This window comes from Polypterus senegalus, chromosome 8 (genome assembly GCF_016835505.1).
Source record: "Polypterus senegalus isolate Bchr_013 chromosome 8, ASM1683550v1, whole genome shotgun sequence".
Classification (NCBI taxonomy): domain Eukaryota; kingdom Metazoa; phylum Chordata; class Cladistia; order Polypteriformes; family Polypteridae; genus Polypterus; species Polypterus senegalus.
Genome location: NC_053161.1, coordinates 64,588,625 through 64,605,788, shown reverse-complemented (window position 1 = coordinate 64,605,788; position 17,164 = coordinate 64,588,625). Strand labels below are relative to the sequence as shown.

At 35.4% G+C, this 17,164-nt stretch overlaps 1 protein-coding gene across 6 annotated transcripts in view; it reads left to right on the top strand.

The window, feature by feature from the left end:
- znf800a (zinc finger protein 800a) overlaps nucleotides 1-17,164 on the top strand; it is a 159,013-nt gene that overhangs the window by 118,635 nt on the left and 23,214 nt on the right. For all 6 annotated transcript variants that reach the window (XM_039761176.1, XM_039761177.1, XM_039761172.1 and 3 more), the window contains one exon: nucleotides 4,537-4,671. In XM_039761176.1, the coding sequence (XP_039617110.1) occupies nucleotides 4,537-4,671 (135 nt within the window). The remainder of the gene's footprint in view (nucleotides 1-4,536; nucleotides 4,672-17,164) is intronic.

Genomic DNA, 17,164 nt, shown 5'->3' with positions numbered 1-17,164 from the left:
GTTTACTTTCTTTGTTTTGACACTGTTGTTCCTTTCTGCTTTCATATTCTGTATCTTGCTCTGCATGTGTTCCGCGCCTACGTTTTTTTTTTTTTTTTTTTTGAGTCTTTTGAATTCCAGTTTTCATTATCTCTAACCTGCTCTGCATGTGTTTGGCCCCGTTGTTTTTTAACCACTTTATGACGTTTTACTTTTTTCTACTGTCTTTTATTTCTGACCTCGCTTTATCCTTTTTTTTCACACCTGGTCCGTGGTGATTATCGAGTAATAATTTCCATTTGTTTACGCTACTGTGATCTTTACTTTCTTTTTTTTTATACTTTCTAATTTTCCTACTTTCATATTCTGTAACTTTCTCCACATGTGTATCGCGCCGTTTTTTTTTTTTGAGCCTTTCGAATTCCACTGCTTTCATAATCTTTAACCTGCTCTGCATGTGTATAGCGCCAACGTCTGGATTGAACGTGCCTGTTTTTCAATTCCACTTGTTCCGGGCTTATAATTACTTTCCTTATTTTTTGAATTTGCACCTACATTATTCTTTTTCTTTTTTGTCTCTCCACTGAGAGACCTGGATCTGTGTGTGCTCAAAGCCAAAACACGACTGAGTATGTTGCTGCCCATGCTCTTATTTGGTTGTAAGTAGGGCATGTCTTGCAAGAATCTCATGTTCTACGTCATTGCAAGACGGTGCTGGATCAATCTCTTGGCTCAAAGTCTCATGTTTAAGGTGCCCACAAGACGCTCCGTGGCCAATCTCTTTAGTCTTGCGAGTCTTTTAAGTGTCTTCCATGATCTTAACGTGAAGATCACATCTTGTCGCCCTACTGTTTCTCTCCAAGTTTTTTTTATAATCGAGAGATTGTTCAGTTTAAACTCTTTTAACACAAGTTCATTGAACAATAGTTAATTGTTAACATCTCTCATACATGCTATGTGCATCCTATTTAAAACATATCATAAAAGATGAGGAGCTGTTAAATGAAAGTTCCTAGGAACATACAAAAAATTATCTACATTTTTCTTCATCAACACTTCATTCCCTTCACTTCATGTTCACTGTGTCAGTGATGAGCTAAATTTTAGCTAAAGATATCTTTGTGGATCATACACCACTGTAAATCAAAAGAAATGTGATTTAACTTATTGATGAATAAGTATAATTATGTCATGTCGTGTTCACCACATGTGTAATCTCAGTGTGACTGGTGAGGTGGTGAACCAGCTGAGGGTAGGGAAGTCTACAGGGATCTGTGGTATCCAGAGTGAACTTCTCTAGGCTGGTGGTAAGACTGTTCTACTGGTATTGCAAGAAATGTTTGCTTCCATTAGGGAGATGGGCATCATTCCAAATGATTGGAAAACAGTCTGTATCTGGGAAGGGAAATGCGATTGCTTGGATTATGGCAACTACAGGGTGATAGCAGTGCTCTCAGTGTCAGGTAAGGTCCTTGCTAGGGTCATCCTCAATAGGATCTGTGATCAAACCAGTGACAGGAGCAGTCTGGTTTTATGCCTAAGAAGTCTACCGTCAACCACATCCTGGCACTAAGGGTTCTCATCGAGCGCAAACACGAATATCAGCAGAGTTTCTTTGCTGCCTTTTATTCGTAAACCATTTGACATAGTTGGTTCTGCTGCCCTGTGGAACATCCTGAGACTTCTCGGGATCCCCCTAAAGTTGCTGGATATCATGGCCGGCCTGTTCACTGTTACTGTGAGTATTGTGTAAAGTGGAGGTAGAACCTTGGTGTTTTTCCCAGTTTATTCTGGGGTTCGTCGGGGTGTGTTCTTGCTCCTACTCTGTTCAATGCTTGCATGGACTGGGTGTTGGGCAGGGTCGTAGGGTTCAGTGGCTGTGAGGGATCTGTTGGTGAAGAGAGATACACTGATCTTGGCTTTGTAGACTATGCTGTGATCTTTGCAGAGTCAATGGAGGCTCTGATTGGGGCTCTTGAGAGACTGAGCAAGGAGTCTCAGTGTTTGAGCTTGCGAGTGTCCTGGATAAAACCAAGATCAGGCCATTAATGACCTCTTGGGAACAGCCATCAGCAGTGTGTCTGTCTGCGGAGGGAATGTTGTCCTCGTTGAGAGGTTTACTTACCTCGGTAGTGACATTTGTTTGTCTGGTGACTCTTCCTATGAAGTCAGTAGACACATTGGTAGAGCATGGGGGCAGGGGTCATGAGGAGGTTAGAAAGGGGTGTGTGACCCCCTGTTATCTTTGCAAAAGGATGAAGGTCCAAGTCTTTAGAGCCCTTGTTCTTCCTGTTTTTCTATATGGTTGCAAGAAATGAATGCTATCCAGTGACCTTTTGAGATGAACACTGGACTCCTTCGGTACTGCGTCTCTTCAGAGTATCGGGAATGGGGTTGAGTTTTGCAGGGCTTTGTGTTGTTGCTGGAGCGAATCCCAGCTAGTATAGGGTGCAGTCCATCACAGGGGAAATTAAATTTTGTGTTCATTTATAATATTCATTTTCTGGTCATGGCTCCAGTGACATCAAGATTACACCAGAGCACAGGCGTTTTGCAACAAAGGTATATGAAGCAGTTCTTTGATATAACTGGTATGAAAGCAAGATGAAAGCTTTTATTTTTTTTAAAGAATGCTAATCCTGCATGCCAATTTAAACTTCCTTCACTAGAGCATATGCAGATTTATTCATTTGTTTACATAAAGAAAAAGAAAATTATTTAGTAAAAATGTGTTTTATTTTGTAGTTTTTATTTTTGTCACAGCACCTTGTAGCTATTCAGTAATGCAGTGTTTTCTCACTGTGTCGAAAAGAAAAGCAGTAGAAGGCTTGTCTGGAAATGACAAAACACCCATTATGTAGTTAGCACAGAAATAAATTTGTGCATGCTTTGAGGACCTGTGACATCACTGATTAGATGTGAGTTGTAATTTTTTTTAACTTGTAAATGGCAAGATTGATCTCTTTAATACCATGCCCTACACTGTTCCTTGCATTCATTCTCTGATTGATACTCAGACGGATACCTCTAGACGAACAATCTCTTTTTTTAAGCAGCATCAGGGACACACATCTAGAACTTTAAGAAGTTGGAGGGATCTGCATGGCAGCAGTGCTAACAATAGTTGAAGAAAGTAAAAATTGAGGAAAGTTACAAACGGAGGCTATTTGTTTTATCAACTGGGTATATACACCAGCGATGAAATAAGCTACTATATTTGTGAATACTAAATAAAAATTTTTGAAGCACATAGTAACACATGTACTATATTAACAGAAATGTATTGTAGGGATATGGTTATAGCAAAATGGACAAAGCAGCATAATTAAAACAAATGCCTAATTTGTATGGTTTGATTTTTGAAGGTAAACTAATGCTCATTAGTATAGCCTCTAACATGTGACGAACCCTGTTTATCTGTACCCCGATTAATCAAGGTTCTACATTATCTGAGGCAAACCTATAAGTGTAACACACAATTTTTTTTATAATGAATATTTTTACGTGAATATTATATCAAGCAAGCGGTTGAGGAGCTGGTGATTTTGGGAATGTGGAGGTGACTCAGTCATCCCTTCCCAACTGCACTTCTTTGCTGTTGTCAGTGTGTCACCAGCATTGACTGTGTACACATTCTCTACTGTTTTGTTCACTTAGGATTTTCATGCACAGAAAATCCACACATGATTTCTCATACTGACTGCCTAAATGGCATTGAAGCCGCACCTCTGTATATGAACACCAGGAAGACAAATATAATGCAGTCTCTTGGTTATAGTTAATTGAGTAAAGTTAATGCCACGCCAATAAACATTCTAAATCTGGATTTGTATGCATGCTATGCAATAACATTATAAGCTACTTTGAAAACAGCACAGCAAAAGCTTTTTTTTACTTGAATAATGCATTAATTCAAAACTGATTAATATGATTTTGCAAAGGAAGCCTTGAGGTTGGGACAAATGAAAAAGAGGAACAGTATGACAATTAAAGCAGCAGCATTTTCTGACATTTCAAATTTGAATCAATTTGACTTGTCCATTAAATATTACTCTTTATGGTGATTTTTTTTTTTTTTTTGCCAGCTAATAATGCAAATATAAACCTTACTATGAAAAAATCTTAGTAACAGAGGATACTCCCAGAAGTATCACACATTCAAATTTTGTAATTTAATATTTATGAATTACAATAGCAGTTTACTGAAACAGTAGCTGAGCAACTACTTAACTGATATACCACTATTTTAAATTTACTTATATTAAAAGTATTTTATATGCTATTACTGATAAAGGTACAATATTGGCCACTTAAGTAATAGAGTTACATTTAATTAAAAAGCAGGTTAAAGGGATTCTGTTTTTGCTGTGGTATCAAGTATCATGAAATTTAAATTTTATTAGTATCACATAAAAAGTTCTGTTATGATATCCCTAGGTTCATATGTATTACTTGTATGACCACAATTTTATTTTATTTTTTGGTGGGGGCAGAAATTTAGGAGTTATTTTGTTTGACAGTTGTGCATTTTATACTTGTTGATCTTTTTATTCTTAGGGACTTCACAGCTGAAGAACATTTTATTGAAAGAAGTAGATACCATCTTTGAATGTAAGCTCTGTCGTAGTCTTTTCCGGGGATTGCCAAACCTTATCACGCACAAGGAATTCTATTGTTTCCCGAAGATTACTGGTATGTTGGAGTGTGTATATGTGTAATTTAATAATATTAGGCTTATTACTGTCTCATACTGAATAGTTATTTGTGTATTTGCATGTATATGTTTATTAGTGTCACCATGATAATTTAAACCTGACATCAAGATGACCTGTATGAAAAAGAAACAATGCAAAAAGATAATTTAGACCAGGTTTTCCTTTACTGTAGACTACAAACAACTACTTGTTTTGCTTTGCATTATGTTAAATTTTCTGCACCTTATTATCTTTTGACTTTGTTCCTATGTTTCCTGTACAACAACAACATATATATATATATATATATATATATATATATATATATATATATAAAAACATAAAACTTCATTATTAAACATGGTTTCACAAGTACACTTCCACATCCCGTTAACCTCCCTAATGTACGGTTTGTCACCTACTTTTGTTAATTATTTTTTTATTAATTTATAATGCATTTTGTGTTATACTCGTTTTGTGCACATGGTTGCTTGGTTCACCCTCCAAATGTTAACAGCTTATCGATACACACAGACCTGGGAATAAGACCATTGTTTTTTTTTCAGGTTGTGGTGGTGGCAGCTTTTGGTTGCCTCCCCAATGAGATTTATCAAACATTGCCAACTAAGAGAAGACCCAGTATCAAATCCAGAATAGCATCTTCAGTGTTCTTCCCAGAAATTTATTTTTTATCTGTGTGGGATGAAAGAGTAGCTAGGTGGTTTAATAAAAATAAAAAAAACAACACATTGCAGTTTATGTATGAAATAGCTGTGTAGAATGGATGAAAGTAACCAGCAGAAAAAACATCAAGAAAACTAATAATTTTGTTAACAGAGGGTTGTCCAAACCTTTATCACAACACTATCCAAAGTATAGTAATAGTATTTTATTTATATAGTGCCTAATCATAAACTCAGTCACTTTATAAGGATACACAATTATACAATAATAATTGTATAATACTATAAAAAAATGAGTTTTTAAATATGTAATACTATTATATGTTATATATGTAATATTATTGTATATAACAGTTTTAATTATAAATAAAAAAAAAAGATGAACTGATGAGTAAAGACTATCAGATTTGAATAAAGGAATAATACTCAGTCCCTCCAGGAAGTTGCGATATTGCGAATGCAACTATTAATGCAAATTCAACCAATCCCGGCAAATTTTGAGCTGTCTTACAATTTTGTCCAATCACTGCAATTTTTCTGCAAATTTGACCACTCGCCTTAGCACCCCTTCCCAGGTTCACTTCTTTGAAGCCGAGCCTTCAAGATGTGCTACGCGTAAAGATCACATTTTATACCAATATTATTGCTAAAGTCCATGCAAGTCAATTTCCTAAAGTATTACACAAAGTGGCGGTAAACTGTTTTGCACCATGTGCAATATTATGGTAGAACACAGATGAAATTCATCACTTGACAGGCACTTTTCTACGGCAAAATATGCCTAGAGAATGGCTGAAAAATGAGGAATACAGACGCGACAAGTAATCCATGATAGAAACTGTTGCATCCAGATTGGTTGAAAGTGCTGAAAGAAACAAGGAGAGTTGGATTAAAATGCACATTTATGGAAAATGTTAGAGAGGCATAATTATAAAGTTACAGAGGCGTGCTTGTCAGTCTGCGTCTCAAATGTGTGTGTTTATGTGTGCACAGCATGTTTGGGTGTGTGTGAGCGAGTATGAGAGAAATAAATATGTTTACAGATAAAAGTATTAAACATGATTAAACATGCTGTATGTGTTTTGTTTAATATTTTAAAGTTGTAGGAAATTGCATACACAAATAAGCTCTCACATATTTTATTAGTGAGGGTAACAGTGGAGTGGGTAACTTATCTTACCTAGTTTTATTTATTTGATCTGTACCAAATATGTGTTTTTTACTTTTGAAAATTCATTTGTTCTTGCAATGTTATAGAAAAAATTAAGGCATCAAAACATTGCAACTTTCACAGCAACTTTTTGAAAAAGCTGCCACAAAATTAGGCATTTTAGGCTGCAACAATCACAAAGACCGCAAAATCCTGGAGGGAATGGATAATGTTAAACAAAAAGATGTATTTTGAGGACAGATCTTAAATGAGGATAAATCTGTATATTCATGGAGATGCTATGGAAGATTGTCTACTGTATGAGACAGATCTTTTAGTGTAGCTGTTCCAACACTCTGAAACAAACTTTAAAATGAAAGTAGGCCAGTGCCTGAGGATCTGAGCAAGTGTACAGGTTTGTAGGGACAGAGAAGTTCAGAAATGTAAGAAGATGCATGCTATTCAGAGTTTTATATTTAAGGACAAGTCGTTTATATTTTACACTGAAGCGTCTGAAGGAAGCCAGTGTAACTGAAATAGAACAGGTATAATATGTGCAGATTTCCTAGTGTGATTAAGTTTACAGTACCTACCAGCATAATATTGTATATATTGCAGTTTATTTATAGATTTGTCAGGCACACCTAAAAACACTGAATTAGAACAATTTACACAAGAAGTGATGAAAGCATGAACAAGAATTTCTGCATCATGAAAGCTGAGAGAAGAACAGAGATGGGCGCTGTTATGTTTCATGGATGTTTGTCATTGTACAACATTGGTCACCATTGACTTGTATTACTATATCAAACTTTTTTCATTTCCATTCTGCATGAAAACATATAAACCTTTTTCAGGCATTACTACAGTAACATGGTAAGTAACTTGAAAATCATTTTTGGGTGGAGTATTCCTTTAAGAACAGTAGTTATATAATTATCCTTTCTAGTTCTAGCAGTATCCTTCCAGTTTTTTAAATAACTGAAGGTTACAAATAGAGCTGAACAGATTATAAGTAACACATTGGAGTAGTCAGTTTTGGTAGAAATGCATTAATAAACTTTGTGTATTCCATTGCTAGAAAACATCTTTATTTTCCATTTTTTAGATAGTGTTGCAGTTGTTCTTCGTTAAGTATGGATTAATGTCCGATATAATACATGAAGTGTATGGTGATTTAAGTAAAAGTAATGTTTAGGATTTCTGAGTTAAAAAGTGACAGGACCTTGTTGTACTTTGTATCATTCATACAAACTAATGACATTTCTGTATTTTTTTTATTTATTTTTATTTAAAGATGGGTATCTGTCTAGTAGCCACTCTCTTAATTTGCCATGTGATGTCCAGGTTTGCTTTGTGACACCAATTCTCCCAAGCATTATGGTGACCTGAAGTGGTGGGGAGATTGGGGGTGGAGGACATGTATAAAAAGTGTAATTTCTACATGAAATGTGTGCAGATAGCCTTAAATTCAAGTTTGCAATGTCCACTTAAATTGAATTGTTTAATTTGTAATTTTAAACTGTGGAGCAGTGGGGTAAATCAACGAAAAATGTATCTCTGTGTCTAACATTTTAGAGGGCACTGTAGATGCAAGAACATAGAATCTGGGTCCAACTATAAATAACAAGGTACAGTTCTTCTTTATCAAAAAAGAAAGTTAATAAATAATCCACAAAATCTGTGCTGTAATGTAGAAAGATAAAAACCACTAAGTAAGTTCAGTAAATAGTTAAATACCAGGGATAAAAACACAGTCAGAATCATCTACCCTCCATATCTCTCCTGTGCTCTATGTTGTATTCCCAGCTCGCCCTCAATAGTCTTCTCAACAGCAGTGAGATGCCAATGAATGCAGTCAGCCTTTTGACTTGTGTCTTGGCCACTTTAGTCAGTTATCAGTTGAGACCATCCCAGTCCAGGTCACTTTTATATGCTGACCCAATTAATGAAAGGTAACATCAGGACAAATGTCAGGTTCAGATGAAAAGATACAGCTTAGTATCATCTGCATGAAAGTGAAGGCAGACATTATGGTTGCAGACTATATCTCCCAGCTGCAGCATGTAAAGTTAAAACAGTACTGGCCCATGTACTATGCCATGAGGGACACCATATCTAACTGCTGAATGTAATTAATGGAGTACTGTTTTTCGGCACAAACTGAAATCATTTGAATAAATATAAAATAAACCTCACAAAACCTGAGAGCTATTTTTGAGCCTATGTAGCAAAATGCATTAGTGGTGTAATGATGATCTTGACTACACTAGCTAATGCACTTCTAAATAGTAATCTGCGTGTAAGCCACATTGAGACTTCTCAAGTAAGCTGCAATAAATAAGGTGCAATTGAAGATATGTGGGAAGTATTTTTCCAAGTACTTAAGGGAAAAAGTAAATTTGAAATAAGTCTATAATTTATAAGAGAGTATTTTGGATAAAATTAAAATAAATATGTTGTGAAATGTAACACTGTATGAATAAAAAATATTTGAGCATAAATAATGTGTCAAAATGTTTTTGTTGCTTATTTCTTTATGTATTTATTTTAAAATGTCCTCATTTATTTATTTCAGTGACACAATAAGTAAAATGAAATATGCATTGAAATCAAAACTGTCATGGTCATCTGTCAAAGCTGAGAGAGTGGCCTTTGGCTAGCCCTGATTTTTGTTTGGTAAGTCGTTGTTAGAGAGCATATGCACAGTCTCAACTTTGCTTATGCCTATGAGACACAACATTCCTGAGGCAAGCAAAACACATTCTCAGAGTTGTGACTGTGCAAGTCTGTGGAGGATTTAAATGCAAGAAAAGGGTGGCTAGAATTCTGACACGAAGCAGCCACTTTATATCAAGAAGCCATGAATTCATTATCCTCTTACTAGTCTGCATCTGAAATGTCTGCTATAAATGTGGCATTTTACAGCCAAACACTTATGTGCACTTTAATGATGATTCACCAATCGGAAACAGTACTCACTAAGAGCCCACTCTCTCAAGTTTGATAGATGAAAATGACAGTTTAGATTTCAAGATGTATATCGTGTGTGAGGTCGGCTAAAGTGAGTAAATGAAGAAATAATCAATTAAATGAAGAAAACACCAACAAGAACATATTTAATGAAATAATTTTTATGTTCACATATCACTGATTGAGTGATTTATTGTCACATTTCACAACACATTTATTTATGTATGTATTTCTTTATTTTGTCTGAAAAACTTCTTAATATAATTAAGTACATTTGGGTCTAGCTGTTTGTGAGTTCCCAAATTTTCATCCATAAATCACCCCTAAAAGGCTCCTATACACACATTAAATAGCCTGATAAAATCAAAGTTTGGAGGCATTAGGATCTTTTCCAGTCAGTAAATATTGGTAATGGGTTTAAGGTAACATTAACATTCATTTTTCATATGAAATCTACAATAATTTCTTATTCTGTTATAAAATTACAATTAACTGAGAACTGGGCAGAGTGAGAAATAAGTAGAACTTCTTCATTAACCGCTGTGGTCCAGTACAGCATCAGCAAATATGCTGCTGTTGCACCAATTCAGTCTCACTTCCAATCTAATGTCCTTTTACTCTTCCTCTTCTGGAAGCTGTTTGCCTTTTCTGGAAGATGACCATGACTTTGGATTTGGAGGTGATAATTCTGAACCCAGCACTAAACTGCCAACTGTTTCATTTCATGCTTGATATCAGTCTTTTGAGGTCAAGAGGACATTATTTGTCAATAACAGATGTTTAAACTTTAGGTTGACAAACTGGACACTCTCTTTGCACATAAAAATTGACCTGACCATGAAAGTTTCACACTGGGGACAAGATGTGCTCTTTGTGAAGTCTAGTGCTCATGATGAACAGACTTAACTTCAGTTATGCTAACATAACTCTTACTACAGAAATACATGTACTGGAGAAAATACAGAAAATAGTCCAGAATTTCCATAGTTTTGAAACACCTGCAGTCAGATGTTACAGGACCACATGGTCATGTGGTTTATGGACCTGGATATAGGTTACGTTACAACATTGGCAAATTCACATGACCCTACAAATATTTGTGCAAGGGCAAAGAGTTGGTCCAGTCCATCCCAACTGTAAGTGATTCTATTCCAGTACCATGATATAGGCTTTCCCAGGGAGGCTAAGAGAGTATGATTCTTTGTTAATTGAAATACATTCTTCTGCCTCCATTTTAAAAATAGGGACTGTCACCTTGGTCTGCCATGCCTAAGGTTTTTACCACACATATCACACAACATTGAAGAGGCATATTAGCTTAAACACCCCCACAATAGATTTAAAATTCTGCAGTTGGTAAATATATCAAAACATTTGTGTACTTTAACCAGAGTTAACTACAGCATTGTTTCTCAAAATTTTGGTACACCAAGACTGTCCAAGTGGTTACCTGAAAAATGTTTAAAAGCAGATTTTAGACTTTTAAGACTTTTTTGTTCTTCAAGTCTCCCAATGTCAATTCCAGTAAATGTTGAGATTCCATATGATATTACTGTATAAGGGTCTTGTTTTCGTGACTTTTGAATAATGCATATACTGTACAAATTGTTTTAAGAGAGAGGGAATGGGTGGCTTCTGGAGCTTGTGTTTGTGTATCACATTCTGACAGATAAGTCTGTATTGTTGTTAATAATATTTTGAGATAAAAAACGCCTTATAAGTCCATTTGAAAGAAACAAAGGGTAACTTTGAGAAGAAAGTCACTAGTAAAAGTATGTTAGAAACAAAGACACAGTAATGGCCATTATCTTTTTTTAACCTGTTTTTACAGAGGATTAAATATGTGTAGGAACATACATTTTACAATCAAGAGGAAGTGCGTCCTGTCTTCCATAAGTACATGTTCCCTTAATTTCCACAGGTTACCTCAAGTATGTGATTCACTGTTTAACTAAAAGAATGCTGCAGAATAATTTTTGCTACATTCTTTGAGCCAACTTTGAGCATTTTGAAGGGCTGGATTAAATCCATGCAGCCTTCTCAGCTCAAGAAGATGTCTTTTACTATTACGGTATCACAGTAGTAGAAGTAGGGAATAAACTAAATTGTTTCTGTTTAAAGTTATTTACCTTGGATTTTTAGGCGTCTTGTGCACTTAGTATGCTGATGTTTTATTTTTTTCTTTACTATTTATGTTGCTGCTGGCATTGCTGCCAAACTTAGAGATTCATGTGTGATTTTACAGGATTCATAGAAAGATTTTATTTTTGTTTAACTAATTTTATTTTGTTTAATGCTGCATCAGTCATACACTCTCAGTTATTACTTGTGGTTTCTCTTAGATATGTAAAGGGGACTTCTTAACCTTTGAGAGGGTGCTAAATGCCCAATAAGAGTGACTATGTTTAATTAGTCAGCCATCAGAAGTCTCAAATGAACACATTTTTGAGTTGGTAATAGGCTTTTTACAATAATGACAATTTTGATGGCAATTAATTAATTTGCCCAAGTCTCTCCATCTATAGCCACCATAGGGTGGATTGTAAAGAAGTTTGTGAGATGTGACTGATTCTGCCTATTTCTGTTTTGTTTGTTTGTTTGTTTGGTTTGTTTTTTTTTGTAACCCTGTGCCCTAACTGCCCTAATTGTAATTTTAACTGGTGAAAAGTGACTAAAGTGAAAAAGAAATTTGAAAGGTAGTCTTAGGATAACTTTATTAACCCAGATATGACTGGCTTACACAAAGTATGCCAGTTCTTAGTTTATGCACGTGTGCTCTTTTCCTGTTACATAAAATGCCAGCAAGCTAGTAACCCATCAGTAGCTAAGCAGTCAGTTTATTTTCACCATTTGTAAATGTATTTAAGTTGTATTTAACAAAAATAGATTCAAACTGGATGTAACCGCAAAAAAATTTTCTTTTTTATGTTGATAAACATAATGGATATTAAACACAAATTGATTCTTAAATACAGTGGAACCTCAGTTTGCGAGCATAATTCATTCCGGAAACGTTCTCGCAGTCCAAAGCACTCGTGTATCAAAGTGAATTTCCCCATAAGAAATAATGGAAACTCAGATGATTCATTCCACAACCCAAAACTATTCATAAAAAAATGATTAATACAAAATATAAAGTAAAAATACATAAAACAAATTAACCTGCACTTTACCTTTAAAATGAATCATGGCTGGTGTGAGTGAGTTTCTAAACTCATGTGGGATTCCACCCAACGGGACGACACGCGGAAGAGTGTCCCAAAGCAATCGCAGACTCCCAGCGCTGTAGCATTTCGCCGTATAAGCGCATCCAAAAAGATAGGACATGCTATAAGCACCTGCCGTCAATGGGTGATACAAGGAACATTATAAAGATCCCGCTACAATAAATAACCGCGCTGTTGCTGTTTCAAGCTGAATAAAGCTGGTGTTGTTAAAGTACTGAGACTCAGCTTCGTGTTTTGGGGCGCTAGACGGGGACTCGCACTTCACAGCACACACGTGCGCGCGCACACACACACACACACACACACACACAGTCACAATGCTGTAGTAAACAGTATACGCTCGTATGGATGTTGACTATATGAGTGAGGCACGCAGACTCAGACGGAGAATAGGAGACGATTGCCCTCAAGAGAGGGGAGGGAGAGAGAGAGAGAGAGGGACCGACCGACCATCAGCTCAGTTGTGATCACATGACACTCAACAAACAAAGTGTATCTATACTACTCGTATTGCAAGACATTTAGCTTGTCTTGCAAAACACTCGTAAACCAAGTTACTCGCAAACCGAGGTTCCACTGTATTTATAAAAAGATTTAACAATAATAATAAAATCACGCCTACTTGTGGAAACCTGTTCTTAAATCTTGGCACTATTACTCCATTACTTCAGTGTAACCGGTTAAAACAAGCTTAATTATTCACATTCATTTGTGAGCAGTACTTAGGGGACAAACGGCTGCCTTTTTTTTTTTACACAAAGCTACTTACTCTAGATAGATATGGTGAAGCTTCACGGGACAGAATTCACCACATGTAGCACATGTGTTCGTTCTTACCCTGCCATATCCATTTGTTTATTATCTGTGTTAATGTTTGATGACCAATTCACATTGTCATCACTATCACTTGATTCAACTAATGCTTTAGTTTCAGTTTGTTCTAAAGCTGATTTGACAGCTTTTTGGTTATACTTCGTTGTGTTTTGGTTGTAGGGCTCCGTCCACTTATGAATATTGATGAGTAACTTAATAGTCGCACTCACAGAAATATATATATTTTTTTTTTTGCAGCATAATATCATTTCATCCACTAGATGACAGCAGAATATTGTGTCATGAGTTATTCTGGCTTCACACTGTAAACTGGATTATTAAATATCACCAAGAGTCTGAGTCGGTTTTAACCGTAATAACATAAAATTCCGAGCCCAAGTCAAGCTCAAGATTAACGCAAAGGAAGTTAATGAGGCATTTTTGATTCTCAGTTATCACATTCAGTCGATGGGATGTTCAGACGTGTCTGCCATTTTTCATTCTATATGTACTCTTTCCAAGAAACCTTTATGCCTTTGACCTTTTTACTTGATCAAAATTAATTTATCTTTTTTTTAAATAAAGACTAGGGGGCTTCACCCCCTGTTTGCTTCGCTCGCCAACCCTCCCGGTCTGCACTACGCGTCAACCACTTTGCAGCTCTGCCACTCGTGTATGTGGATTTCACTTTCACCAATCAACAGATCTTTTAATTCTCATGGATACACCTCTTCATTGGGGAGAAACACTACTTTTTCCTGATGGCAACACAAATTAGATGATCTACAAGTCTCCGACTTAAAGTTTAAATCCGAACAATATATTTGATCACTTTTTGCTGTTCCGTTATTTCACAGTGTAATAATTTCTGTTTGTTTGTGCTAATGTGATCTTTATCATTTTTTTGAGACTTTCAAATTTTAGTACTTTCATTATCTCTAACCTGCTCTGCGTGTGTATTGTGTGGACGAAAACTCAGACCAGACAGCAGGTGCGTTTATAAAGCAGCTTTATGTTTCAGAGTCACAGTGAGAAGAGTTTCAGAAAAGCAGACAATCAAATGTACATGACAGCGTCAGGGCTCTTCTGAACCCCATCTGTTGGGTGCGGCAAGTTTTTATACCCCTAGAATGTGTGATTTAATATCATTATGAAATGTAGCAGTCAACACTATTATACACAATCCTTGAGCCCCTTCAATGCCCCTTGTGCAACTTGATTTCTTGGCCCCTTTTGTTATGGCGTTCAGATGTAAGCTAATGGAAAACGTGATAAGGCAGACTCATGTGTGGAATGCTCAGACCTTGAGTCCTTTGCACAAATATTTTTCTGTTTGCTAAAACAAAGCATGCTTTTACAAGGTTTAGTAAAGCCTACTTCACAGACATGAATTAGTACAAGGGAACGAAGAGAACATTCGTCTTCCACAATTGCGCCAATGGTTTTGAATTCTTTACGACGTTCTACTTTGTCATCTACTCTGTCTTTTATTTCTAGCCCCAGGTGCGGTTAAATTTCTTTGCACAAGGTTTTATCTTATGCGACATGAAAGTATCTCTCTGAAAAAGTTGTGTCTTATCCCAGGCTTTTTTTTTTATTATAATAGAGAGATATTGTATGATATATATGGAATAATAAAATAGATTTAAGGGATCATTCTATAATTTCTGTTTAAGCAGGAGATGGAGAAGATATCTTTAGCTCCAAAAATAAAATAACGCCTTCCTTTTTGGTACTGGAGGGTGTAAAAATGCATACTGGAGGGTGTAAAAATGCTCCTTACTATTAGCCGAAACTCTGCAGAGGGTAAAGATGCTATTTTAAACCTAAAGCACATCTTTACTAACATGACAACTTGTTAGATGGTCCAAATGTTACAAAGTTTAATGCAGCTGTATACATAGATCACTGACTGTGGTCCACTAAAAGTAAATGACACTGTGAAGGATACATACTGTAACACTTTAAAATAACCCTGAAGATCAGGGTCAGGGTGTGATAATGTTTTTGACAGAGAAACTAATCGGTTTGGTTCATTTCTCATAATATATTTTTGTGTACATCGGAAGAAAACCACGCATCAGCATTACATGATCCTTTTAAAAAAAAAATAAAATGTAATATTGTTTATATTGTGGTAAAAGTTTGCTATGCACTCATGTACAAAAAAACTTTGCAAAAAATAATTGCTGTAAAGCATTGCAGGTAACACTCCACACATATAAAGCTGATATACCAGATAGTGTACCTGAACTACCAGGTTTGTAAAGCAGGTAGTTAAGCAGATTGACCTGATTCTGATTCACTTTGCCCCGATTTGATATTGATTTGATCTCGACTGAATTAGCATGCACTTTTATAGTTGAAGTGGTGGCTTTCTTAGAAATTAGTTAACTATGCATAGGAAATATTAATATAATGTGACTAATTTCAGTAACACTTTATTTGAAGGGTGTCTACATAATGACTTCATAACATATGTATAAGCATGGAATGACATTTTAAGAAGAAATATTTGATTAGTAATGAATAGTTAACATCAGTATTTGGAAGATGTGGAACAAAATATAATTGCTCTTTAAGAAAGAAAAAAAAAAGCTTTTTCACGTCACTGAACTCATTCAAAATTCACCATATTTTAACTAATACATGTATTACCACATCAGAGTCCACACATATTATTGCTTTAATACAATGCAATGGCATTTACTTTTTTAAAACATCTATATCATCTTGCGAATAATAACTTTAAGAACCAATATCAAATTGTTTGAACAAAAAATAACGATTAACCAGATTTTTTTTTTTTTTATATAACCCATGCCTACAGCAGACTACTATATGCATTTACAATTTGTCCACCCTTGGTGTATGTATTGCATCTAGAAGCATTATTTACATATAGATAATGTATCAAATCTATCATATTTTTCATTCTTGTCAACAAGCAGCTTGCTTTTGCAAGCTACAAAACTGTATTGATAAAAGCCTTGACACAGAACTTGAACTCAACTCACCATTTTTTTTCTTGCTTGATGCTAACAGGTAGCACATTTTGATGCTCTTCGAAAAACAGTTTGATTGAGTGCATTAAATACAGCTCAGGTAGTTTATCTCCTTTCCATCCGAGTCTAAAACCAGTAAAAGCCTCCTTCAAATGTCTGACGTTGGGGTGTTTTTTGGTTTATTTGTTTGTTTTTCTTTTCAGTACTGTACTGGCCATTGTTAAAATTATATCCAAGTTACAACCTGCTTTTAATGTCCACAAATGTGATGTCATTTTCTTCACATATGTGATACTACTGATACACAATATACAACAATAAATTCCTGGGCTGTCTGAATGAACATCACTATTCGAGCATTATTCAGCATTATTCAAACTTGATTGGAAAAAAAATCCTATTCAAATGTAAACTGTGAAATTTGATTTGTTTAAAAAACGAAAAAGAAACATTTAAGCAAGTTTTAAACAAAGTGGCTATTTGGCTTATCTTTACCAGCGATTAAATACCCAAATGAAATTTATTTAGTGTCTCAATGCACAAAAGAGATAGAAATACATAATCACAGAGACATACAAGCAGTTAGCAGGACTGCCAAAGCAGCGTACGAGTACTCCATGGCTGAATATGAAAATGCAAT